The 25,605-nt window shown below is 45.9% G+C and overlaps 1 protein-coding gene across 2 annotated transcripts in view; it reads right to left on the bottom strand.

The window, feature by feature from the left end:
• Window positions 1-25,605, bottom strand: part of Abcc4 (ATP binding cassette subfamily C member 4 (PEL blood group)) — a 204,686-nt gene that overhangs the window by 127,775 nt on the left and 51,306 nt on the right. For both annotated transcript variants that reach the window (XM_075949138.1, XM_075949139.1), the window contains exons 5-11: window positions 15,594-15,683; window positions 14,290-14,453; window positions 12,728-12,853; window positions 10,363-10,612; window positions 9,209-9,310; window positions 3,525-3,614; window positions 1,605-1,796 (exon numbers count right to left, since the gene is read on the bottom strand). In XM_075949138.1, coding sequence (XP_075805253.1) covers window positions 1,605-1,796; window positions 3,525-3,614; window positions 9,209-9,310; window positions 10,363-10,612; window positions 12,728-12,853; window positions 14,290-14,453; window positions 15,594-15,683 — 1,014 coding nt within the window. The remainder of the gene's footprint in view (window positions 1-1,604; window positions 1,797-3,524; window positions 3,615-9,208; window positions 9,311-10,362; window positions 10,613-12,727; window positions 12,854-14,289; window positions 14,454-15,593; window positions 15,684-25,605) is intronic.

A 25,605-nucleotide genomic window follows, 5' to 3' on the forward strand; every position in this document is an offset into this window, starting at 1 on the left:
ACTCTCCTATGAACTCTAAGCCAGCAGGCAAGAAAGTGCCACTAAAACATGAAATTATTTTCTTTCCACAGCATCATAAAACCCCCCTGACCAACACAATCTGTGACATTCCAGCTACAGTTCAAATGAAACTGTACTTTCCTCAAAGAGCTGACTAAAGAGCCTTCAGCACCACAGCTATGAGAGATCTGCCTGGCCTTTCCTACACAAAGAACAGCCGGGTGTCCAGGACTCTGTAAACAGACCCTGTGGCAAGCTCCTTCAGGCTACTATTGACCAATTCTTGCAACCAACGCAAGAAACAGCATCTGTAGGAATTCGCCTTTTGTCTACCTGCTAACTTATATTTACCCACCAGGTACGTGCGGTTTTGATCAATCATCTATGAGTTTTATTAAAATCACCATGCATAACAAAAATTTCATTTTACTTTCTAGGAAGCTCGGTGTCAAGTCTGAGAACCTACTCTCTCCTGGAGACGTGTTAAGAGTATTAAAAAAAAAGAAGTCGCTAAAACATGTTGTTTCCTTTAAAATGAATAAAGTATAAGTCAGGCCGAGGCTGCAGACTCTCTTCCTGGTTTATTCTCGGGTGTGCAAGCTGACGATTGGAACTTGGGGTCCACAGACTGACTAGGACAGGGATCTCTCAAGCCATGTTATTCTTGAATGCTGAATGGTGTGGGGCCCAGAGACTTCTTTAAAACATAATTTACAGACAAAACACAAAGGCTCCAGGATCCCCTAAAAAATACCGTGGAGGCCGGGCGGTGGTGGTGCACGCCTTTAATCCCAGCACTCGGGAGGCAGAGGCAGGCGGATCTCTGTGAGTTCGAGACCAGCCTGGTCTACAGAGCTAGTTCCAGGACAGGCTCCAAAGCCACAGAGAAACCCTGTCTCAAAAAACCAAAAAAAAAAAAAAAAAAAAAAAATACCGTGGAGTGGAGATGGGGCCTCACATGTTCTGACAGAAATGACTAACAACCGGTCACCTGGTGAGTGTGGTTAAAGCTGTGTAAAGGGTACGGTGAGGGCTCAACACGCTAACCCCTCCACTTCTGCAAATTTTTGCAATTGTTCAATGTTTTGTAAAAGTGAAAAATCAGGAGCTGGAGAGACAGCTCACTGGTGAGGAGCACTGGCTGCTCTTCCAGAAGCCAGGATTGATTCCCAGTACCCATATGGTGGCTCATAACTATTTGTAACTTCAGTTCCAAGGGATCCGACACCCTCTTCTGGCCTCTGCAAGCATCAGATGGGCAGATGGCACATAGGCGTACATGCCAGCAAAACACCTATCCACATAATAGAAAAATAAATACCTTTTTTTTAAAGTTCAGGATTACAGAAACAGGTGGGAAGGGGGATGGGAGCACACCCCTTGTGGGAGCAAGGCCGTGGACAAGGTGATGGGCTCAAAAGGACACGAAAACAGTTAAAAGTGAACAGAACTCAATAAAAGGAAACCAAACAGCAATGAGCGGGATAGAGCAGTTTCCAGAAGCGTAGCATAAGGATTATAATAACTGAAAAATCTTCCAAAGCCAGAGCTTAAAGAAACAGCCGCATGACTAGGAAACGGAGTGCAAGAGACTCAGAGGTCACCTTCTTCAGAGCGCAGGCCTTGATCACTTTCTCATAGCGCTCCTTCTCGTATTTCTTCCCAAATAAAATATTGCTCCTCACGGTTCCCGAGAAGACCCAGGGCTGCTGAGAAACGTAGGCGATCCTCCCGTGCACGTTGACGAGCCCGTTGGACGGAGGCAGTTCACCCAGCACCGCGCTCAACAGTGACGACTGAAAAAGAGTGTGCAACACACACATGCTGTTAATGTCGGCACAGAATAAACCGTGCTCCCGGCACGCCCAGCCCTGCCAGTTTATCAAGCAGCAGCTTCTCAGGGGAAACAACACTAGAAGCTGCAGGTAAAAGCAAAAACAGAACATAAATATCACCGCTGTATTTGATAGAAAAAAAAAGTACACAAAAATAGATTATGGCAATTGACCCTCCCAAATGACCTTCCGCCAAATGCAATGCTATATCGAATGGCTGGCTATATGCAATTAAGAATGAAATATGAAATACTATGTGTAATTAACAATCTTTGCTGGGCATCATGGTGCAGGCTTATAATCTCAGCACTGGGGAGACAGAGGATGTAGGATCTGTGGGACCCCACAGCCTCAAATCCATTCTATCTTGACTAAAGTCCAGAGAGTTCAAACCTATTCTTGCTCCTCAAGGACAAATAACAGAGTGTTTGGCCAAAGATGTCTCACTACTCAAAACCAGACAACAGGACGGTTGACTTAGGGCATGGATACTATGTGTTTGAGATGTAAGGAGGTAATCACACTTGTTTGTTTCTTGAATCATGGGAGGGGGATCTTCGGCCCTCCTCTTTGGATTGGGGTATATAAAGACTATGAGTAATAAACTCAGGGTTGTTATAGTATGCACCGGGAGCCCACCCTACTCTATCTTCTGTCTCTTGTATCTTTTTATTCCTCACGCCCCTTTTCAGACATGTGCGAAAAAATTGGCTGGTCTCGACAAGAGTCAAAGTCATCCTTGGCTACATAGCAACTCTGAGGCTATTGTGGGCATTCTGAGATCCAGTCTAGATAGACAGACAGCCAGATAAACAGACAGACAGATAGATAGACTGACAGACAGATGACAGATAGATACAGAGATACATAAATAGATGATAGACAGACAGACAGATGACAGATAGATACACAGATAGACAGAAAGACAGACAGACACACAGACAGATAGATAGATGACAGATAGATACATAGATAGATGATAGACAGATATATAGATGATAGACAGACAGATAGATAGATGATAGACAGACAGATAGATAGAAGATAGATAGATAGATAGATAGATAGATAGATAGATAGATAGATAGATAGATAGATAGATAGATAGATAGATGTAAATGAAAATGAACAGAGGAATGTTGGTATCAACACAACAGGCATATCCAACACTGAATGAAGTTGCTGCCGCATCCGGATAGCCCAGATCGCCTTTGCTCAAGTGCCTGTTCCAGACGGGCCATGCACCAATGCTGCATCCAATGCACAGGAGAAGACCTTTGTTTAAAGGAGTTCTGAGGAGCAAACCTTCATCATACACAGGAGTCCCCCTCCAGTCTATCACATGTGTGCCTACCACAATCAGAGAGCTGGAGACTATCCACCTGACCTGAACCCAATCCTGTGAAAGGCAGTGGTGCCTGGGTCTGGGCATCTCCGTGCATCCTTCGGTCCAGGCACAGGAGGAGCCACAGCTGTGTTAGAGCTAAATACGGAGGAGCGGCAGGACTTGGGTAAGTCGTGAGAGGAACTGTCTCATCCGGACAGCCTCCCAAGACCCTGTAGCATTTAGAGGCCAAACTGGAAAAAGGAAATCTCCCTCGTCCTTCGTCCTTCTGTCCTGAGGAGTAGTAGTCACATAAGCAATTCCCAACGAGCCAACTCTAAGACGAAATAAGACGAGAAACTTACCTTGCCTGCTCCCACTGGACCAATCACAGCTAACAATTCACCAGGTCTGGCGGTAAAGGAAAGGCCTTGCAGGGTTGGAGTGTCTAAGGCCTAGGAGGTAAAGTTTACAAAATGTCTTATTTTAAGGAAGTAACATAACCACTCTGAAAAGTAGGAGAGATTAAACTACAGCCACGGATACGTACAAACGTAACCCGTATTCCTTCCTCACTGAAGATGTTATGGATTGACAGCCTTCTCGCGCTGTTTACCTAATAAGCTTATTTAAATAAACTTGCGTCCACATTTCCATATGAATTCGGAATTTAAGCAGGACAAAGGACAACGCTGTCTTCTCGTGAGGAGAGATTCTTGGCTCATACTAAAGCACTAACACAATATTCCTATTAGAATATCCCGTGCAGGAGGATTTAAATCGTTCCCTAATGTTCACTGGGACCTTAGGCTTTGATCCTCTATGTCGCTCACTCCCACAAGGTGGCAGCACAGAACACACCAGCATGTCTGGCCCCTGAAGAGCAATGTGACACCATCCTTAACCTTTGTGAGCAGGAATCTCAGCAGTAGACTCGAGACTCAGGACTCAGAACGACACTTGGTAGCATGAAATCGATCACAGAAAACAACCTCCTACCAATACCCTCAGCACTGCAGCAAGAGAGCGAGTTTAATTGCAAATCTTAAGACATTAAGCTCAGTGCAGGCTAGCGGGTCAGGTACCTTACACCTGTGACATTCACGGCCTGTCTTGCTGAACAGGGTCAACACAATCCCGCTACCATAAAAACCACGGAGGGACAGGCTACACGGTGGGTGGGTGGGGGCAGAGGTAAGGCATAGTATACCATGAGAAACCACATTCCTGGGCAACCTACGCATTTTAACATAGAGAAGTGTAAGACTCTATGTATGGCTTATGTAAGTATTGCAAATTCAAGAACTTAACACTGCAAATTCTTTGAACTGAGATTATTGAGATCACAAGTGTGGATCTCCATATGTAAATACACCGGATAAAATCGCATTAAAGCTATGCACAAGTGTGGGTCTCCATCTGTAAATACACTGGATAAAATCGCATTAAAGCTATGCACAAGTGCGGATCTCCATATGTAAATACACTGGATAAAATCGCATCAAAGCAAGCTATGCACAAGTGCGGATCTCCATCTGTAAATACACTGGATAAAATCGCATTAAAGCTATGCACAAGTGCGGATCTCCATATGTAAATACACTGGATAAAATCGCATTAAAGCAAGCTATGCACAAGTGCGGATCTCCATATGTAAATACACTAGATAAAATCGCATTAAAGCTATGCACAAGTGCGGATCTCCATATGTAAATACACTGGATAAAATCGCATTAAAGCTATGCACAAGTGCGGATCTCCATATGTAAATACACTGGATAAAATCACATCAAAGCAAGCTATGCACAAGTGCGGATCTCCATATGTAAATACACTGGATAAAATCGCATTAAAGCTATGCACAAGTGTGGATCTCCATCTGTAAATACACTGGATAAAATCGCATTAAAGCAAGCTATGCACAAGTGCGGATCTCCATCTGTAAATACACTGGATAAAATCGCATTAAAGCAAGCTATGCACAAGTGCGGATCTCCATATGTAAATACACTGGATAAAATCGCATTAAAGCTATGCACAAGTGCGGATCTCCATATGTAAATACACTGGATAAAATCGCATCAAAGCAAGCTATGCACAAGTGCGGATCTCCATATGTAAATACACTGGATAAAATCGCATTAAAGCAAGCTATGCACAAGTGCGGATCTCCATATGTAAATACACTGGATAAAATCGCATTAAAGCAAGCTATGCACAAGTGCGGATCTCCATATGTAAATACACTGGATAAAATCGCATTAAAGCTATGCACAAGTGCGGATCTCCATATGTAAATACACTGGATAAAATCGCATTAAAGCTATGCACAAGTGCGGATCTCCATATGTAAATACACTGGATAAAATCGCATTAAAGCTATGCACAAGTGCGGATCTCCATCTGTAAATACACTGGATAAAATCGCATTAAAGCTATGCACAAGTGCGGATCTCCATCTGTAAATACACTGGATAAAATCGCATTAAAGCAAGCTATGCACAAGTGCGGATCTCCATCTGTAAATACACTGGATAAAATCGCATTAAAGCTATGCACAAGTGCAGATCTCCATATGTAAATACACTGGATAAAATCGCATTAAAGCTATGCACAAGGCAGATATGAAGCACAAATGATTCTCATTTCACACTTGGGTCTCATCTCCAAGGTTTCCAATGGGAATACCAAAAATCTCACAATACCCAAATATTGGAACGCCCTATTCAAACATTTCAAAGTACACAACTTATAATACATTTCAAGAAAAGTGATCGCTGACCATTTTTAAGTTGTTTTATAGCTTCTTAGTTAAATTTCTTCAAGGAGTCAAATCAAATCCGCATCTCTATACAACTCCCACATGTTGCAAATTCAGTTGAGAGACGTGGGCCCTACGGAATCTTAAGAGAGAGCCCTGGACCAGAGTAACGTTTCCTTCCCTTTGCCAACAACAGTCAGCACATCGGATTGGCTCGTCTTCAGCAGTAGCCAGGTGTACGGAAAGGAGAAGCGTGGTCAGACCTTCACAGCACTGACCGCCAACACTAAGAACGTTTGTCTAAATCCCACATGAACGTGTCACACAGCATACTACATAATGCTGACGGTAACGGTGGAGAGTGGAGACACTGCTGTCCGTGGGTTGATCTGAGGTGGTCTAGTCCCAGATGTGGCCCATTGCTCACGGGGTACATCTGAGTGTACCACACAGCTAAGGCTGCAGTAAACTCATCTGAACCCCAAGCCTTTTGCAAGATGTTCTCTTAAAGAACCAGTGTTCTGTACAACACACTGAGGAAAATGGTCCTCTGTATCACAGAAAAACAAGAATAAACCAAAGACTACACAGTCCTTGTGAGGACAAAGAGGCTCCTGCCCTCTGGAGGCTCCAGCCTGAGCACGGCTGTGCTGTGAGCAGAAGGGGGCAGAGAGCAGCTGGGGAGGCGTTGGCCTGTCACTCTCAGGGTCCAGACACCACCCACAGTGATGCCACCGGTGATGAGCCCTTGCTGCAAGCTGAGCCGCACCCTGGGGATAGGGCAGTGAACAAGGCAGAGGACAGCAGTCCCCAGCCCCTCTGGAGATGCACAGGTCCCCCAGGGCCATAAACTGTGAGCTTGGAGGCTGAGTTCTTAAGTGGGAACTGGGTTAAAGAGCAGAGCTTTCCAGCGGGATGTGGAAGAAGCCAAGCATGTTCTTCATTCTACCCTGGTTTCTCCCAGAAAAACACTCTCCCACACCTAGTAGCCTTTCTGGACCTGACCACCAGGGCACCCCTAGCAGAGGTCATAAAAATCCCACAGACAAAGCCAGGAAAACAGATGGTAGAATTCCGTGTGAAAATGCAATCCTGAGAATACTTGGAATCAAACAGCCCATTTCTCAGTGTGGCAGAGTTGGAGAGAGAAGAGACCCGGCTAACAGACCTCCTGAAGGGCTGTGTCTAATCCAGCAGCGTTCCCTAAGGTGCTTTCCAGTGTCTAATCCAGCAGCGTTCCCTAGGGTGCTTTCAAGTGTCTAATCCAGCAGCGTTCCCTGGGGTGCTTTCCAGTGTCTAATCCAGCAGCGTTCCCTGGGGTGCTTTCCAGTGTCTAATCCAGCAGCGTTCCCTGGGGTGCTTTCCAGTGTCTAATCCAGCAGCGTTCCCTGGGGTGTTTCCAGTGTCTGATCCAGCAGCGTTCCCTAGGGTGCTCTCCAGTGTCTGATCCAGCAGCGTTCCCTAGGGTGCTCTCCAGTGTCTGATCCAGCAGCATTCATTTAGGGTGCTTTTCAGTCCTGTCTCTAATACGGCAGCATCCACCTAGGCTGCTTCTGCAGCGCTGTGTCTAACTCAGCAGCACTCACTGAGGGCTCTTGACAGTGGCATTTTGGCCATGGTTCCTATCAACACTTTAAATGCACTGTGTGGGATATGCCAAGAAACTGAAGAAACACTTCCAGGCCAGATAAAGCACCTTGCAGGAATTTCCATGGGTGAAGAATACAGGGCTGTGGTTGTCCACATCTGGACTCACAGTGCTGGTTTGTGGAGAGAGCTGCAGCATTGCGGCCAGATTCGGGGAAAGTAATGCAGACCACACAGTACTCAAACATGGGCAAGCATGTAAAGAGAGCAGAAGTCTGTGGTTTGACATATGTACCACAGGGCAAGGGGACGCAACGCAGAGCTGGGAAGGAGTCTTGCTCAACTTCCAGTTGGCTTTCGGCTACATTCCAAACTCAAGCAATCTGTACTTCCTAGGTCCTCTTGCCGACTCAACCTCAGCCACAGAAAGCACCGATCGGAGGCTGGTAGTATTCACGCCCCCTTCGCACCCTCGGCAACCCCAGCTTCTGGAGGCAGCTGGGGTCCCTGTGAGTGTGGTTTCTTCTCAGAGGTTGGGAGCACATCCCTGCGATTGCCAGTCTCCAGGAAGCCTCATCATGGCCTCCTCTTCTCCATCTCTATCTACTTAACACACTCATGCTCCCCTGCAGCGGACTCTTGTTTCTCAGACTGAGAGGAGTTCTGTGATGCTGGAGACCCCAACGCAGTGGGCAGCGGGGTGTACTAAGTCTCTAAGACTGAGCACTTGCTCACAGCTATCCCTGCTACTCTTCCTGTTTGCCTGTATGCCCATGGAACCCAAGGTGGGAAATCCTCCTGGCCTCGCCTGTTTTACTATCTACTCAGCATGTGTGAAACCCTACACCTAGAAACCCAGGCACCTTACTGTGTTGGTCTGCTGCCTCCTCCCTGCAGGTTGCCATTCAGGGAGCCAGAGGCAGAGAGCACTGGGATCCCAGGGTCCTCATTCTGATCCCCTGAAAACAATACAAATCACAGATTCTTTCTACATGCTCTAACATGGTATGAAAACAAGGTAAAAACCTACGACAGTTTAGAATGTGCATAGTTAGTTCTTCCCATACTGACCCCTCGCCTGCCCAGCCCTGTGCACTCGAACATCGCCAATGCCCAAACTTGGGGATACTCAGTTCAAACCAATGATAAAACTTTTTGTGAAAATGAGATAAATAACTTTCGGGAGCTGGAGAAACGGCTCAGCCATTAGAAGCACTGGTGGCTCTTCCAGGAAACCTGGGCTTCATTCCTAGCACCCATGGGATGGCATGCAACCATCTGCAACTCCAGTCCCAGAGGATCTGATGCCTTCTTCTGATCTCTGCGGGCAACTGCACACAAGCATGAACTCAGACCCTCATGCACATAAAATAAAATAAAGATTTTTTTAAAGATCAACTTTTATATTCTTTAGAATCACGGTATTTTGGATTTTGATAATTTTTATAAAACCTTCACAGGACAGGTACCCTGCCCTCTCTTAGGACTGGAGGGGGAGGGAGGAGAGTGAGTGGGGGAGCGGGAGGGAAATGGGAGGAGGGGAGGAAGTGGAAATTTTGAATGGTATTATTTATAAAGCAATAAAAAAAGAAAAATCTATACTCTTCAGTATATGAGCCTTTTACAGACTTTGTAAAATTGTCCACATTCTGTTTCATCAATGTCGCCCATGATATCTTAGAAATCACAGGGATTTGTTACCTTATCCCAGAAAGCAGTAAAATCTTGCACATGGACGATGGCTTTGCCGTCACATGGTTCCTGGGCTTTGCGCTGTGGAAGTTCATCAAGTAACAGAAAGTTCTGGAGAAAAGGAAAAACATGAACTATCTTAAACACAGGAATAAAAGCATAATGCAAACGTAAAACTTCTTACAGTCTAAAGTGTGGCCGGGAGCTGCCTCTGCAAGCGAGAGTGTCTGACATGAAGCCTGCCACTCTGAGTTCAATCCTAAGACCTCAGGGTAAAAGGAGAGACTTCCACAAGCTGTCCTCTGACCTGCACATGCGTGCCTTGACATGTGACCCTCACACATAATAAATATGTAATAAAATACCTTAAAAATAGCGTCAAGTCACATCAGAACATGCTATACATTAACAGATTATCTATGACGAGACCACCCGGCTGGTGCTATGCACAAGACCTGGCTCTGAAGTCTCGGGGAAGGAAGTGCACCAAAGCAGAATCGCAACAGATTAGCACAGGTGTGAAGCCACAGCCGGGAGAAGCTCTGCATCATACACTTCCAACGATGCTACATTCAAAATACGTCCCCAAATATTTTGTTTAAAAAGGAAAGGAAACTGCAAATGAATGGCACAGGCCACTCAACTCGGCCCTGGACTGAGTCCCTACCTAGCTGTCTGGTGAGGCTGGAACAGCAATTCTCAACCTGTGGGTCACGACCCCTTCTGGAATCCAATGACCCTTGCACAGGGGACACCTAAGTGGCCCTATACTTGATCTATCAAATGATTTACATTACAATTCATAACAGCAGCAAAATTACAGCTATGAAGTAGCAACAAAATACTCGTATGGTTGGAGTGGCCACAACATGAGGAAATGTATTAAGGGGTGGCAGCGTTAGGAAGGTCGAGACCCACTGGTCTAGAAGATGAAATTTGTGTGGTTTTCCACGATTCCCTTGATCCTAGAACCACCATTCAGATATCAAGGGCCCTGTGCTGTTGCTATTTCTATTGTGCCCATCTGGGATTCAGCACACTGCACCTACAAAGAGGGCACCATACATCACTCTGGACTCGCTAACAGTTGGATGCTCACAGGACTAAAGTCCGCCCAAGACAAAGCGGCACTATGGAAACCATCATTAGAACTCTGCACAAACCTTGATCCTTCGGATGCTGATTACTGATTCTGACACTTTCTCAATGGCCGAGGGGAAGAAGAGGGTGACGGTCAGCCGAACGGCACTATAGAGACTCATGGTCACAAACACGTGGCTGGCTTTGATCTCATGGCCAAGCAAGACATAGGTAGTGAAGGTCACAAACAGAATGATTTTGTTCGCAATGAAAAATGACGCCATGTTCATCCCTCTGAGGTAGGAGCTGCCCAGAATCTTGGAAATTTCCTTCCTAGAAAAGAGAAATAAGTAAATTTTCACATAGAAACGCCAATATTGATGTTACATGCATGAGGCCCCTTGTTAGGCAGTACATACACACGTTAAGATATACTGTGGGGGCAGGAGAGATGGCTCAGTCTGCAAAGAGCTTCCGTGCAAGCATGAGAACCTGAGTGTGACCATAGCATCCACATAAGAAGTCAGGTGTGGCTGGATATACATGACTCTATATTGCTCCGTGCTCCGTGAAGGTCTGGGCCAGCTATTTCTGCCTAAGGATGAATCTACTGTTTTACGGGAGCTATTCTCTCCTCCAGAGAGTTGCTGAGCTCAGAGGGGACAGGTTGTTTCTCACTCCTTCTTCTGTCACCTGTAAGGCCCAGGACTAACTCTAGGTACGTTAGTAGGACCGACCCGAAAGTTATCCTGCACCTCCAGCACTGGGGAGACAGAGTCAGGTCCCTGAGGATCACTGGCTACCGTTCAACTGAGTCACTGGACCTCAGGTCCCAATGAGAAACCCTATTTCAAAAAACAAGATAGCAGGCTTCTGAGAAACAGTATCTGAGGAGAACCTCTGGCCTGCCCATGCCGTAAACACATGTACACATATACCTACACACGTGTAAACATGCACACGTGTAATAAATAATTTTTAAATGTCCTGTGACATTACAGAAACAGTGTATGAACACATACTCTAGGAAAGCTTCATTAAAACCACACAGGACACAAACCACTAACTCATCCAACCAAACACTGCTAGAGGTGCAGGAGAACAGTTTGGGTCACTCTGAGTTGATTTTTACCAAAAACTCAAACAGATGCATTCAGCTAGCACACCTAAAGGTTAAGTCCTGGGTCAGAGACCTTGCAGGTGATCTAAGGATGGATGAGACACAGCCTTTCCTCTCCATGAGCTCAGGAGAACTGCACCCCTAAAACTGAGAGATTTCATCCGAAACTAGAGACAGAACTAGCTGGTATGGAGCTTCATGGGGCATGGAGAAGAAGAGTGATAGAGTGTGGCATCCTTGGCAGAAGCCACAGACAAGGGACAGAAGGCATCTCTACCTAAGAGGGTATTTCAGGTGTCCAGGGATACCAGAGGTTATAAAGTCCTACGCCAGAGTATGCAAAAATAAACAAATGTTTGAAATAAACAAAATGGATGATATTTCCATAATAGTCACTGGAAGGAATAACAACCATTTACTATGGGAGAATGCTCTTGTACACTATAAAGATTTGTCACTCATATTAGTTTAATAAAACGCTGATTGGCCAGCAGCCAGACAGGAAGTATAGGTGGAGCAACCAGACTAAGAGAATTCTGGGAAGAGGAAAGGCAGAGACCAGACACCAGCCAGATGCAGAGAAAGCAAGGTGAGAATACCTCACTGAGAAAAGGTACCAAGTCACATGGCTAAAAATAGATAAGAATTATGGGTTAATTTAAGTTGTAAGAGCTAGTTAGTAATAAGCCTGAGCTAATGGTCCAAAGTGTTTATAATTAATATAAGCCTCTGTGTATTTCACTGAGAGTGAACGGCTGTGGGACTAGGCAGGACAGAAATTTCTATCTACACCTGTTCTCCAAGTCTGGCTCAATACAGGAATGCTTGGTCTCCATCACCCTCCCAGTGCACGGACATCAGTAGAGCTTTATTTTAAATGTGATTTTCTAAAATTCTTGCATCTTGAAATCAATATGTATAGAAAATTTAAAGCACTCAAAAATATTTGAACTTCCATTTTATCATTAGCAAGAAGCACATAAGACATGCATTTGAAGGCTGGGCATGTAGCTTAGTGGTATATGTTACAATGCTTGCCTAAAACATGCAAACTTTTGGGTTCAATTCCCAGCACCATCAAAACTAAACAAGAGTGAGAAAGACTGAGACAGACACAGGGAGAGAATAAGAAATGTGGCTGGTGCCTGAAAACAATGGTACCTGGAAGCCCAAGTTAAAATGACATCCAAGAATGTTACACACGTAACATTGCTGCCACATGCAAGATGACATATATCATATCTGAGTTATCAAGGGGACAAAATTCATTCGGTAATATTAGGAAATGGAAAAGTGCAAAATACGGCACAGCCCACACCAAGACTTACTTCCTCAGTTTGGTAATCAGGTCGGCAAACGACGTCTCCCAGGCGTACATCTTTATTATCCTCATGCCTGTGATGACTTCATTCATGGTCCTGATCCTGGCATCCGTGAAAGCTGCGGTCTTACTCCTGAGGGGGACGGATGTGACAGATGAGACACAGCGAAGGTAGCCCACCTGTGTGTATTTATCATAGGCACAGACAGGGACCCAGGGCCAAAGGTGGTCCTACAGCTCTTGTGTTCCTACAACACAGGTGGATCCTAATCACAGCACAAACAGAAGGCCTCATGAGAGATCAGCCATTTCGGCCAACTATGTGTGTCAGTGTTTACTGAGGAAAACCCAAACATGAGTCCTGATACAACCACCGTTCAGTTCCCTGAGGGGCACCCAGGGTGGGAGGTGAGGACGACCAGCATCAAGCCTGACACGGACACAGTTGACAGAAGTGGAACAAGACAGGAACGAAAGCTGCGGGGCAGAGGACACAGACCCTTGTTCATCCCACCAGGAGAGGAGTGAGCAATAGAGGCTCACAGTGCAGGAGCAAAGAACTGGGTTTCTGGGGACCAGGAGAGTTTTCCGCACCGCGAAGGAGAGGACAGTCAATGGAGAAGAAGAGAGCCCGAAGCCATCAAACAACACATCACACCCACCCCGCCCCATCCCAAATCCGAACACCTTAATGGAGACTTGCTTTGATTCTCGGTGCCTGCTTCAGGTCGAGGTCACTCTATCATCTTTTAGGCTTTTGTTAGCAGCCGTGTTTCTGACACACACGCTCTGGAACAGTGAGGCTTTGGAAGGGCTCTACTGAGACTGACCCCACCCTATGAGCTTGTGATTCAGTGGAAATACTGAGGTAAAAACAATTAAGTATATGCTCATATGTAAGAGCAGCCCCGTAACATCTGGATTGGGACAGTGAGTCGGCTCAGCTGGTAAGATCCCTTGCTGCCAAGCATGATGGTCTGAGTTCTAACCCCGGGATTGACATGGCAGAAGAAGAGAAAGACCTAGAAACTGTCCTTGGACCTTCACACATGCTTAGGCACATGTGTACCCTCCTTGTAGACACATGACAGACAGACAGACAGATACATACATACATAGATGGATGATGGATGGATGGATAGATAGATGATAGCAAGGAAGGAAGGAAGATAGGTAATAAGTAAGTAGATGATAGACAGAAAGATAGATAAATGATAGAAAGATAGTAGAAAGAAAGAAAGATGATAGATAATAGAAAGATAGACACAGGCAGACAGACAGACAGACAAGATACTTGAGTTTACTATTGCTGAATGTTTAACTAACATCACACAAGGAACTTAGAGTGAGGATACTCTTTAAGTGGCTACCCTGAAAAGCCCATTGGGAGCAGCCAGCCTGGGCCTTCACCTCTCCCTTTCAAGACCAGCCTTCAGGTCGTGGCTGGAGTATTCCCAGAATGAGTCTGCCTATGTAGAGCAGGCAAGCTAAGAAGTGTTTATCTTGTATCTGGGCAGCAGTCTCAGACAGGTGCATGTCCAAACATTTTCAGTCTGGCATTCCTCTTACCGCAGCGATGAGAACAGCTTCCCAATACAGCTTTGCAGAGGCAGAAGAATAACCAGAACAGCCATGCCAGCTAGGCAGGAGATGCCAATTTCCATCCAGAGAAGGACGGTTACAGCAATGGCCTGCAGCGGACCCGCCCACAGAAAGTGCAAGAAGATTGTTACCTGCGGATACAAAGCCAACACGTTCTTAGAACTGCCAATCAAACAAAACTGCCAATAAAACATGTCAAAAACTTTGTACTCAAAATAAAAAAAAAAAAGTGGTCCCAGTGGTTTTAAAGCTGCTGAGGCCAAACTGCAAGTATCCTCTGCCGAAGAGGCAGCTCTGGAACAACAGACAGTAGACCGTGGGCCCTGATATATACAGGGTGCCTTGAATTGCACCATCCCAGAAAGGGTCCCAATGTTTTTCTCCCTCGTGTATGAGAGTAGCATTCCCCAGAAAGCTGTCTGCCACATAACTGAACCCCATCTCCCCCGGATCTCCCCAACACCTCAGAAAAGCCTGCACCAAGTCGGGGAGGGAAGGATACGGCACTCTGATTACAGGGCTGCAGCGGGCAACATCACTAAAACAAAACTGGACTCTGCAGCGTGAATTCTAATGGGTGTTAATAAAAACCCAGAGTCAGGTATTGGAAAGCTAAAACATCAGAGAAGCAGAGCAGCCAGCCCCTCGTTGTTAGCTCTACCACATCCTCTGACAGAAGGGGGAAAGATCCTGTCTCTACAAGCCCTCAGACTGATCGACTTTTCTATGAAACCGCAGAATAAATCCTGAGCTCCTGTCTCCTCCCCCCTCATATTCCTCTCTCTGTCCAGCCATATTACTCCCTATCTCTACCTCCCTAGTGCCGGGATTAAAAGTATGTGACTCCCAAGTATTGGGGTTAAAGGTGTGAGCCACCACCACTTGGCTCTGCTTCTCTTTTAGATTGGGTCAATCTAGTGTAGCCCAGGGTAGCCTTGAACTCACTGAATCCGTAGGTCTCTGCCTCTTGAGTACTAGGATTAAAGGTGTGTGCCACCATTTGCCTGGCCTCTATGGCTAACTAGTGTGGCTAACTCTGCACCCTGAACTTCAGGCAAGCTTTATTTGTTAAAGCACAAACAAAATATCGCCACAAGACTCTACAATATAAACACATCTTACTACATCTATGCTGCACACAGATGTGAGGTGTAGCGTCAAAGTGCCTGTGCTACATACTCTACAGAATCATAGTCTAACCAAAACCCTCACATTTCAGCAGGTTAAAGAGGGAAGAAATCAGGGTAGGAACTAACAGAGATGGAACCTACTTGGTCAAATTTGTTGACATCGTTGGACAGCAGGTTGACTATTTGGCCCGTGGTTGTCTTCCCCATGGCTGCATTACTTAAACGAAGTGCCTGGAATAAATGAGCAAAGTGAAGAGTTGCATCCCATAAAGATACTCTATCCAGCACAGAAAACAGAAAAATGTATGTTCACGGGGTCTCATGTGATGCTACTTGGAAATATTTTCAGCACCTGCACTTACTTTCACATGTACCAATCCCAAATGCTGAAAATATACAGAATATTTTAAGAGAATGGGATTTTAATACCTAATTTCATTTTATTTTATTTTGTTATTTCAAGACAGGGATTTTCTACGTACCACTGGCTGTCCTGGCACTCACTATGTAAGCCAGGCTGACCTTGAACTCAGAGATCCACCTGCCTCTGCATCCCACGTGCTGGGATTAAAGGCGTTTAAAGCACAGACAGTGCCGATATCCGATTCTAATAGTTCAAGTAAGAAGACAACCAGGCCTGGGCCCCAATGCCTGCAATCCCAGTGATCAGGAAGAAAGAGCTGGAAGGCTGAGTAAGAAACCAAACTGAGCTAGAAAGTCAGAGCTTCATGTACACACACACACACACACACACACACACACACACACACACACACACACAGCCTGAATCAATGAATGAATAAACAATGAAATGAGAAAACACATACTATACTCTAACCCTAAATTGCTCACAACTGCATGCAGCTTGATTGACCAACCATTCACAGACCCCATGAGCAGAGAGCAACAGTCTGAGACACGCGGCAATCTGTGTGAAAAACAAGACCCACGAGTGTGCAGGGCTCCTTTGCGCCCACCATATCTGTAGCTCAGGGAATGAAGGCCCAAGCTGTGGACGTTTGAACATGTGGGCTCTATCAGAAGTTACCAGAAGTTAACCGTAACTATGCGATCAATCCTAAAACTAGTGTTTTGTTCTTAAAACTTTGTCATACTACAGTTGGATCAGTGAGGAAGGCGGTTCACAAACACGACTGACAGACTTCTGGCCTCCGTCATGAAAGAGTAATTACTTGGTGCCGGTCTGTTGGCCTTGCCCTCCACTGTACAGCCACCAGGCTGGACAGCACAGGAAGCAGCTGTCCCCAGGCTCTGACCGCAGGCCCTGCAGGACTGTGAGCCCTGAGGGAAGGAAACTCAGGAGTGGCTCAGGACTCACCTGGATTTCGGCCCAAGAGGAGCACGTTTACCCCACCCAAGGCAAGAAGATGCCCACTGAGAGGGAGAAACGCCTGGAATTTGTGGGTCACAGCCACAGAGCAAAGGCCCAGAGTTTTCTGCGGGGAGTTGGCAAAGGCACTGTGCAAAAGCCTTGCCTGTCCAGGGGCAGGGCTGAGTGCCTGATTGGAGTCTGAGGTCAGCATGGCTCGGAAACGCCAGGGTCCTGCCCAGGCGGAGCATAGGCTTCTTCCTGACCGCCTCAGTCATTCAATAACGATGCCAGGAAGGCCGTGTATTGGTGATAAAGATCTGTCTAGAGAGTCAGCCAGGTCCTTGGACTGAGTTCAGAATGGAAATAGCTGCCCTACAGCTGAGATACACAGAGACAGACAAAACCATGCTGGTAGGACCAACCTCAGAAACAGAAACCAACACCAGGAAATCCAGACTCTTTACACCACGTCACTCCCGCCTCAACATGGTAGAGCGATTGTTACACAGGCAAAGAAACAACAACAACAACAACACAGTGACCCATAATCATAGGTTATCAATACAAAGAGACACATATCCAACTTGTGGAATTAGCAAAGAAAGATAGAACAATAAATAGATAGATAATTGTAGGAGAGAAATGGACACCATCAAAAAGAAACAAGCAGAACTCTAGACTTGAAAATGTACAACATCTGAATTGTTTTTTAAAAAAAAAAAATACTAACTAACATTAACAGCAGATCATTTCGACTGGCCCGTTTCCAGAGTAACTGATGTTGGGGGGGAAGGCTACCTAAGGAGCTCCAACCTAGAGCCTCACATGTTAGGCAAGCTCTCTATAGTTGACTTGCGTTCCTAAACCTCCATTTTATTTGCTCTTTTGAGATAAGATCTCACTGAGTTGCCCCATCTGGCCTTGAACGTGCAACAGCTGCTTTAGCCTCCCACGAATCTGGTATGACAAGACTTACTTCTGTAGTTTACCATGGGAAGATCAAACAAGGACCTGGGAGAGGAGGCAAGCATGAAAGATAAGAACAAGCTCTCTGAGGGAGATTGCCATGTGGTCTAAGTTGGAGTCCTGAAGAACAGGTTAAAAAAAAAAAAAGAACTTCTGTCTGCAGGAATAGGAACAGGGAGGTGCTGAGCCTTGGCTCAATGATATAACACCTTCCTCTCGTGTTCAGCGCTTGGGTTAGATCTCAGCACTGGGAAGGAAAGGAGGGTGGAGGGAGGGAAGGAAAAGAAAGACTAGAATTCCCAATTTGCTCTGCATACCCAGGAACCTCAGTGACCATCAAGGATCAAAGCGGAAAGACCATGCTTAGATGTTTGATGGCCATCCTTATGAGAAGCAGGACGTGGGCCCAGGAGACAGCTCAGTGGGCAGACGCTCTCACTCCAAGATGAGGACCTGACCTCCATCGCGAGCACCCATGTGACAGAAGGGAAGAACCTACTCCAGCTGTCCTCTGACCTCACACACACGCGTGATTGATGGCACTTGCTGCTTGAAGTAACACGGAGACTTGTTAATTATGAAAGCTAACTCATTCCTACAAGTTAAATTAACTCCTGTTTTTTATCTATGCTCTTCCACAAGGCTCGTCACCTCACCTCTGTACTCGTCCTGCTTCCTCCGAGGCTGGCTGGAGATTCCACCTTTCTTCTTCCCAGAGTTCGCTCTCTGCCCAGAAGTCCCGCCTATACCTCCTGCCTAGCTATTGGCCACTGAGCTTTTTATTACACCGCCATCACATCACAGTAATACATTTTCACACAGTCTTGCAGAGGACTAAGGTTCTGTTCCTGGGCTAACTCATAACCACCATCAATGCTAGCTCTAGGGGATGCAATGCCCTCTTTAGGCCTCTGAGGGCACTTGCATGTATGAGGTACCATAGAGACAAGTAGGCACACAGCTATACATATAAATAAAAATAATTTTTTAAAAAAAATTAAAAAGCAACAGTATCTCCCATTCATTTGATAAACTATTTTTCTTATCCGGATTATTTTCATCAGTAAATAGGAAACATAAAACCCGAAAACCATAAAACATAAAACCATAAACATAAACATAAACATAAAACCAAAAACATAAAAACATAAAACATAAAACCATAAAACATGTAACTACCACCATGTATCAGTTTGGGCAGGACAGAAACCCCGGTCCTCACCTCCATGGACATGACTGGAAGGAGGAACATGCTTCCACCTTAGCAATCTGTGAGGATGAGTCTTGACTGACAGAATTATTTATGGAAACAGACAACCAGCTTGTTGTCTGTACTAGATTGTCTACTTTAGGGCAACAGATGTGGGACACCCTCCACGTGAGTGGCACCATCCCATGGTCTGTGACACACCCTCCACGTGAGTGGCACCATCCCATGGTCTGTGGCATACCCTCCACGTGAGTGGCACCATCCCATGGTCTGTGGTCCTGACTGCAGAAAAATGAGAGAACTGACTGAGCCGGGACCCGTCTCTCTGTCCCCTGAGTGCCAGTGTACGTGACCATAAGCCTCATGTCCCATCATGATGGACCCCATGAGCAGAAGAGAACCTCCCTTCCACGGATCTCAGCGTGTCTTCCCATCACGATGGACTCTGTGAGCAGAAGAGAACCCCCTTCCATGCACCACAGTGTGTCTTCCCATCACGATGGACTCTGTGAGCAGAAGAGAACCCCCTTCCATGCACCACAGTGTGTCTTCCCATCACGATGGACTGCGTGAGCTGCTCCCTTCCTACACTGCTCTAGTTGGGCACTTGCTGCAGGACAAGGCACATAACTGATAGAGAATCCAACCATCATCTCAACAGAAACCTCCTCAAAACTCCGCACTAGTACTCCTGCTGGATCAGGGGTGCGAACTACTGGTCACACTGCAGATTCGCTGCCAGTGTCAACAGCCCTCCGTGTGAGGTTACTCCCAAAATGCCTGACGCCCATGTGTATGGATTCTCTCTTGTTCCTTGTTATCAGGTTGACAGCTGCCCTACAGACTGACATCACACTATTCTCCCATCACTTACTATTCCTTTGAGACAGCAGGTCAAGGCAGAGTGGAATAGCTCAGTGTAAACACCTTAGAGTTCATGACCCTACCCCAGGTCGTCAGATAATGTGGCATCCAGGTAAGTGAGGCACTACTGCAACAGGTGGGTACAAACTATGGTGAGCATGCTCATCTAGCTGAAGCAGAACGCCACCTGCATCCTTCCAACACCATTGGCTAGAGATGCTGAACAATGCATTATACCTCTTCATGGTTGCACCTTCTAACAACGGTTGTGCTGCTTTTCAAAGAGAGGACCCAAGAACTAGCCAGTATCCTCCCGCAGTATGAACACAGTGGCTGTCCATGGTCAGCCTTGCTCCCTCTCACTCTGTAGAGGGAAACTGATTCAAGGAAATGAGAAAGTGCAAACAAAACCAACAGCTTGATGCTTTCCACAACCTAATAATCCAGCTGCCTTGGGGGTTTCCTTCTATTTTGTTTATTTTTAGATAAAAAGAAAACCTGTCCAGGCTACCAAACCTATCCTTGAAGGGTGTGATAGTCATCCACCCAATGGACCAACAGCTTCCCCTCCACTCCCCTTCTGTATCTCAAATGTTATCCAACAGGCCCAGAGTTGACTAGACAGGTCTGTCTGGCCCTGTACACACCATGTGAACCCATTTATCTCCATTTGAGGAGGACCCTGAGATCTGTGTTCTGAGATCATGCTAAGAGTCAAGCTACACACAAAAACGCAAGACAGTCAAATTCATCAGAAGCCCCACACACCCTCACCTCACCCCCTTGCAGGAAAGAAATTAGGCTCGCTCAAAGTCCAGAGTTGCTGAGGTTGATCTCTCTAAAGCCTTGGAAGGCCTAGTGTTTCTGTAGCTGGGGTCAGAGCATGGCCAACCAAGGTCAACAACCACTGGATGGTTGGTAAAGACAACAGACGCAAACACCGCATTTCAGGGGTCCTCAGGGGTCCTTGGTACTTGGGGACATTGTAGAAAACTTTATTATGAACTGAGAACAGGTGCTATGATGAGTAAGAGTCGCCAGCCTAGAGCTCTAGGAGACCCACACCACATAACCAGCTCTACGAATAATGCCACGGAAAAGCCTACGGCGTGCAATTCATTGGCGGTCTTCTCAAAGCAGGGTCACTTCCCTACAAGATAACTGAAAGACATCGCACACAGCTCCTTCTGCCAGCAACTCCTTTGTCTGAAGAGAAGCCCCTCTGAGTGGGGAGAGAGAAAGAGGAACCACACCAGGGAGTGAAGCTAAGCTGATAGAAAACAGTGTGCAAAGCCCAAAGCAATAATGTCAGTGAGACCCAAACCATAGCCTGCCTCTCAGGGGAGGGACAAAAAGACAAACTTCTCAAATTCCTTTTATATTTTCCTGATTTGTCTCTAAAATATAAAACTAAAAAAAAAACCTTACAATTTATATTCCAGAAAATGGCATATTCAATAGCAAAAAATTACATGCAAGCGCCAAGTCCTTTACAACAGCTATACAGTAACTTTTGACTATGGAGTTATTTGTTTTTTTTTTTCATTATGTGCCTTCATTCAGGTCAAAAGAGCAAAGGGAAGAGCATTATGACATCTCTCGATGCATCATGGCATATAATGTTACTGAAAATTAATCAAAAGGAAAATACTGGGCCTGAGAGGTCGATTATGGGAAAAGTGGATGATTCCAAGCTTGACCTCCTGAGTTCAATCTCTGGAACCCAAAGATGGAAGGAAGAATATAGAATCCCAAAAATTGTCCTAACCTTCAAACATGCATTGTAGAGTGTATGTGTGTGTGTGTATGTGTGTGTGTATGTGTATGCACGCACACTTGAATGTGTGCACATGTCCGAGCATACAATTTAAATTTTTAAAAAGTATTTTACAAATGCAATTTTACTTTTCATCCTAAGGTTGTATGTTTACCAAAGTATCAGCCTTGAGCAGGTGGCTGGTCACCAACCATAACAACACTGCAGATGTTTTAATATTGCAAAATGAGTCCCTCGCTCATTCCTTTTCCCTCATTCCTTTTCCCCAATGCCACTTTTCAAGTTTTAAAGAGACCTGTGAGTATTAAATCCTTACATAGCATGCCTTCTGCCATGAGGAGGGGGAAAAAATACTTAAGGTCATGTAGTTTAAGGGATGTACAATGTACCATGTACCAAATGTCTCAGAAGCATCAATTCTTGACTTTCTCCATGAAAAAAGAACAAGGCACGAGGAGAAAGGGGCCAGCACAGGTTGCCCACTGTGGGGCACATGGCCATTATCAAGTTTCTACTTCCAAATCCAACATTTCCCTATTCATTTGGCTGGAAAGGTAAGCAAATCAAGGAGCAGTTGTAAGCCACCATCTGCACCAAGAGATGGGGACAGAGACAATGACTCTACTCTGCTTATTACTAATAGGTCCCTGAGGGACTGCAGAGGAGACGGGCCATAAAAACAGCCAAGCTGATGCATTCTCAGAGCTGGAAGCAGACAGGGAAAGCGACGTTATCACAATGATGACCTGGCTACTCTGTCATTTCCTTCACTGGAACTCAGAACTAGAGTCTCAATCTTGTCATTTAAAGGGATGGAGACCAACTGTAAAAGGTGAAACACTGCAGGAGTCCACTTCAATGAGGTGTTCACAGTGGTGCAGTTTATAGAGCTAGAAATTGGGATGATGGTTGCTGGGGACCAGGAGGGGATGGAAATGATAGGATGATGGTTGCAGGGACCAGGAAGGGATGGAAATGATAGGATGATGGTTGCTGGGGACCAGGAGGGGATGGAAATGATAGGATGATGGTTGCAGGGACCAGGAGGGGATGGAAATGATAGGATGATGGTTGCTGGGGACCAGGAGGGGATGGAAATGATAGGATGATGGTTGCAGGGACCAGGAGGGGATGGAAATGATAGGATGACGGTTGCTGGGGACCAGGAAGGGATGGAAATGATAGGATGATGGTTGCTGGGGACCAGGAGGGGATGGAAATGATAGGATGATGGTTGCAGGGACCAGGAAGGGATGGAAATGATAGGATGATGGTTGCAGGGACCAGGAGGGGATGGAAATGATAGGATGGTGGTTGCTGGGGACCAGGAGGGGATGGAAATGATAGGATGATGGTTGCAGGGACCAGGAGGGGATGGAAATGATAGGATGATGGTTGCTAAGAACCAAGAGGGGATGGAAATGATAGGGTGGTGGTTGCTGGGGACTAGGAGGGAATGGAAATAATGGTCTTGTACTTTGCAAAGATCTGTCACTTGTATTTTAATAAAACGTTGATTGGCCAGTAGCCAGGCAAGAAGTATAGCTGGGGCAGTCAGGCAGGAAGTAGAGGCGGGGCAATGAGAACAGAATTCTGGAAAGAGGAAAGGCTCAGTCTGAAGTTGGCATCCAGATGCAGAGGAAGAAAGATGAGAACATCTTACTGATAAAGGTACCAAGCCACATGGCTAACACAGACAGGAATAATTGGCCAATTTAAGATGTAAGAATTAGTTAATAGGAAGCCAGAGTTAATAGGCCAACCAGTTCATAATTAATGTAGTAGACCCCTGTATTTCTTTTGGATGAATGGCTGCAGGACCAGCGTGACAGAAACTTCTGTCAACAAATGATGATTGCTAAGGACCAGGAGGGGATGGAAATGATAGGACAGTAGTTGCTAAGGACCAGGTGGGGATGGAAATAACAGTCGGTAATTAAGGCTACAGAGATTTGGTTGTGTGAGAGGAAACGGATTCCAGAAGCCATAGCAGTGGTGGCTACAGAGTAAGGTGAGTGTAACTGGTATGGATGAACTGTGTTTGGAATAACCCATTTCATGTTCCATGTATTATACCATGACTTCTAACTTCTGTAGTTTAAATATTCTGAAAACAAACCAATTACTTTTCAAGACATCAAAGGAAAAAAAATACCCACTATAAACCCTAAACTAAAAAAAAACAGGAAGTATTGGGAGCAGTGAGACCCCAGATCCTGAATTTCTTGTAAACAACTTGTTTTCCCCTGATCTGAGTGCCTACAGCTGCTCTGAGCACGAGACCTTCGGGAGTTCCTGATGGCAAGAGAGTGGTTTCTGGTGGGTTTGGCTGGGGCGTGGCTATCTCTATATAATCTGCCCCTGAACACAATAAAGGAGCATTCTTGGGGCTTTTGGTATCAGTGTTTAAAGGTCTCCGTGTCGGTCTGTCTCTGCGTCTGTATTTCTCAACCTCCAGCCCTTTGCCCGAAGCTCGTGAACTGGGTTCTAGCGCCCAGAGCACAATCACGGAGGCGTGGTGTGCGGCAAGGAAGAGGCAAGGCGGTGATGGTGCCAGGCTTTAATCCCAGCACTCAGGAGGCAGAGGCAGGCTGATCTCTGTGAATTCAAGGCCAGCCTGGTCTACAAGAGCTAGTTCCAGAACAGCCAGGACTGTTACACAAAGAAACCTTGTCATAAAAAAAAAGAGGATAGAAATTCATTTCAGATCAGTTGAAGCAATTTTACTATGGAGACATCTGTAACATCATTCTGTGACTTCAGCATGTACACAGATAAAGTAATACAGAGTTCATGTCGTACTTTCCCTTTCAAAGAAGCCACAACTGTCCCCACCTGACCCTCAACTCGCTACTCTCTGACATCCTCTCTGACAGCATGCCCCAAACATTCCCTGGGACACAAATCCAATATATACAGATTTGAGACCTTTCCTTGTACTAATAGGAGGCCAAAGGTGGTCCCAAGGGCTATTTTATTAAACACACACGTGACTCAAGACGAAACCCGTGGACTCTCTTCTAACACCCAGCATCGCCTGCCCTCTGTCTGCTCAAAAAAGAAGGTAAGAACTCTGCCCAACAGGTCGTGCCGCCACATCCTGCCCTGTACACACAGACTTCCAGCTCAGCCTCGGCAGCTTGCAAACAGCCAGGTTATCAAAACCACACTGCACCGGCCACACCTCTGGCTCCACCATAAGCAGCAACAAAAGAGGGATGATTGTGAGGCCAATGTTTGCAGATCAGAAAACAGGCACTGTGCAGGCTGATCCCAGAGATAAAGGACTCGTGTCTGGCATCCCACAATGCACAGGGCAGCACCACCTCAGCGAAGAACGTAACTATGAATAGGCTCCTATGTTGAGTGCCAGGCCTCCAGCGAGTGACGTGTGTGCCCGCAATCCCGTGGTGCCATCGACCGCTGAGGAGGATACACCTGTAAGCACAGGCTACCGCCATTGTGCGCTGGAAAGTTAAGATGAACGTGCACGCAAGGCTTACGAGTATTATCTGGGTGATTTAAAAAAAAAAGCCCCCTTTAACAATTAAACGAGAACCTCTACAGGTAGGAGACAGCATCAGGGTAGGCTTAAAGATCCCCCCACAAGGATCCAATACCCAGCACGAGGGACCACTGAACTACATGCAGTACCCTCTCCCGGGTCACAAGACACCTCGCAGGGCCACTGAGTTACCTGACGACACAATGCAGCTGCCAGTCATGCCACTCCGGATGCTGAAGCAGTAATCTCCATTTGAAAAAATGACTCCGCACCTTGCTGATTTGGGTGTCCAACCACAGAAATTAGCTCTTTCTTAGTAGGTTGGAAGACTGACAGTTTGCCCCATAAAACACCCACATCAAATGAAAGCTCATATTAGAAATAAAATAATAAATGATTTAGAAGAAAAATATTAAACTAGCACAAAGTTCGAGCTTGTTCTGCCAAATGTGAATACCGTGAGAACAGCAAGTCTGGCCGAGGTACCACTTACGATAA

Source organism: Microtus pennsylvanicus, chromosome 15 (assembly GCF_037038515.1).
Source record: "Microtus pennsylvanicus isolate mMicPen1 chromosome 15, mMicPen1.hap1, whole genome shotgun sequence".
NCBI classification, from domain to species: Eukaryota; Metazoa; Chordata; class Mammalia; order Rodentia; family Cricetidae; genus Microtus; species Microtus pennsylvanicus.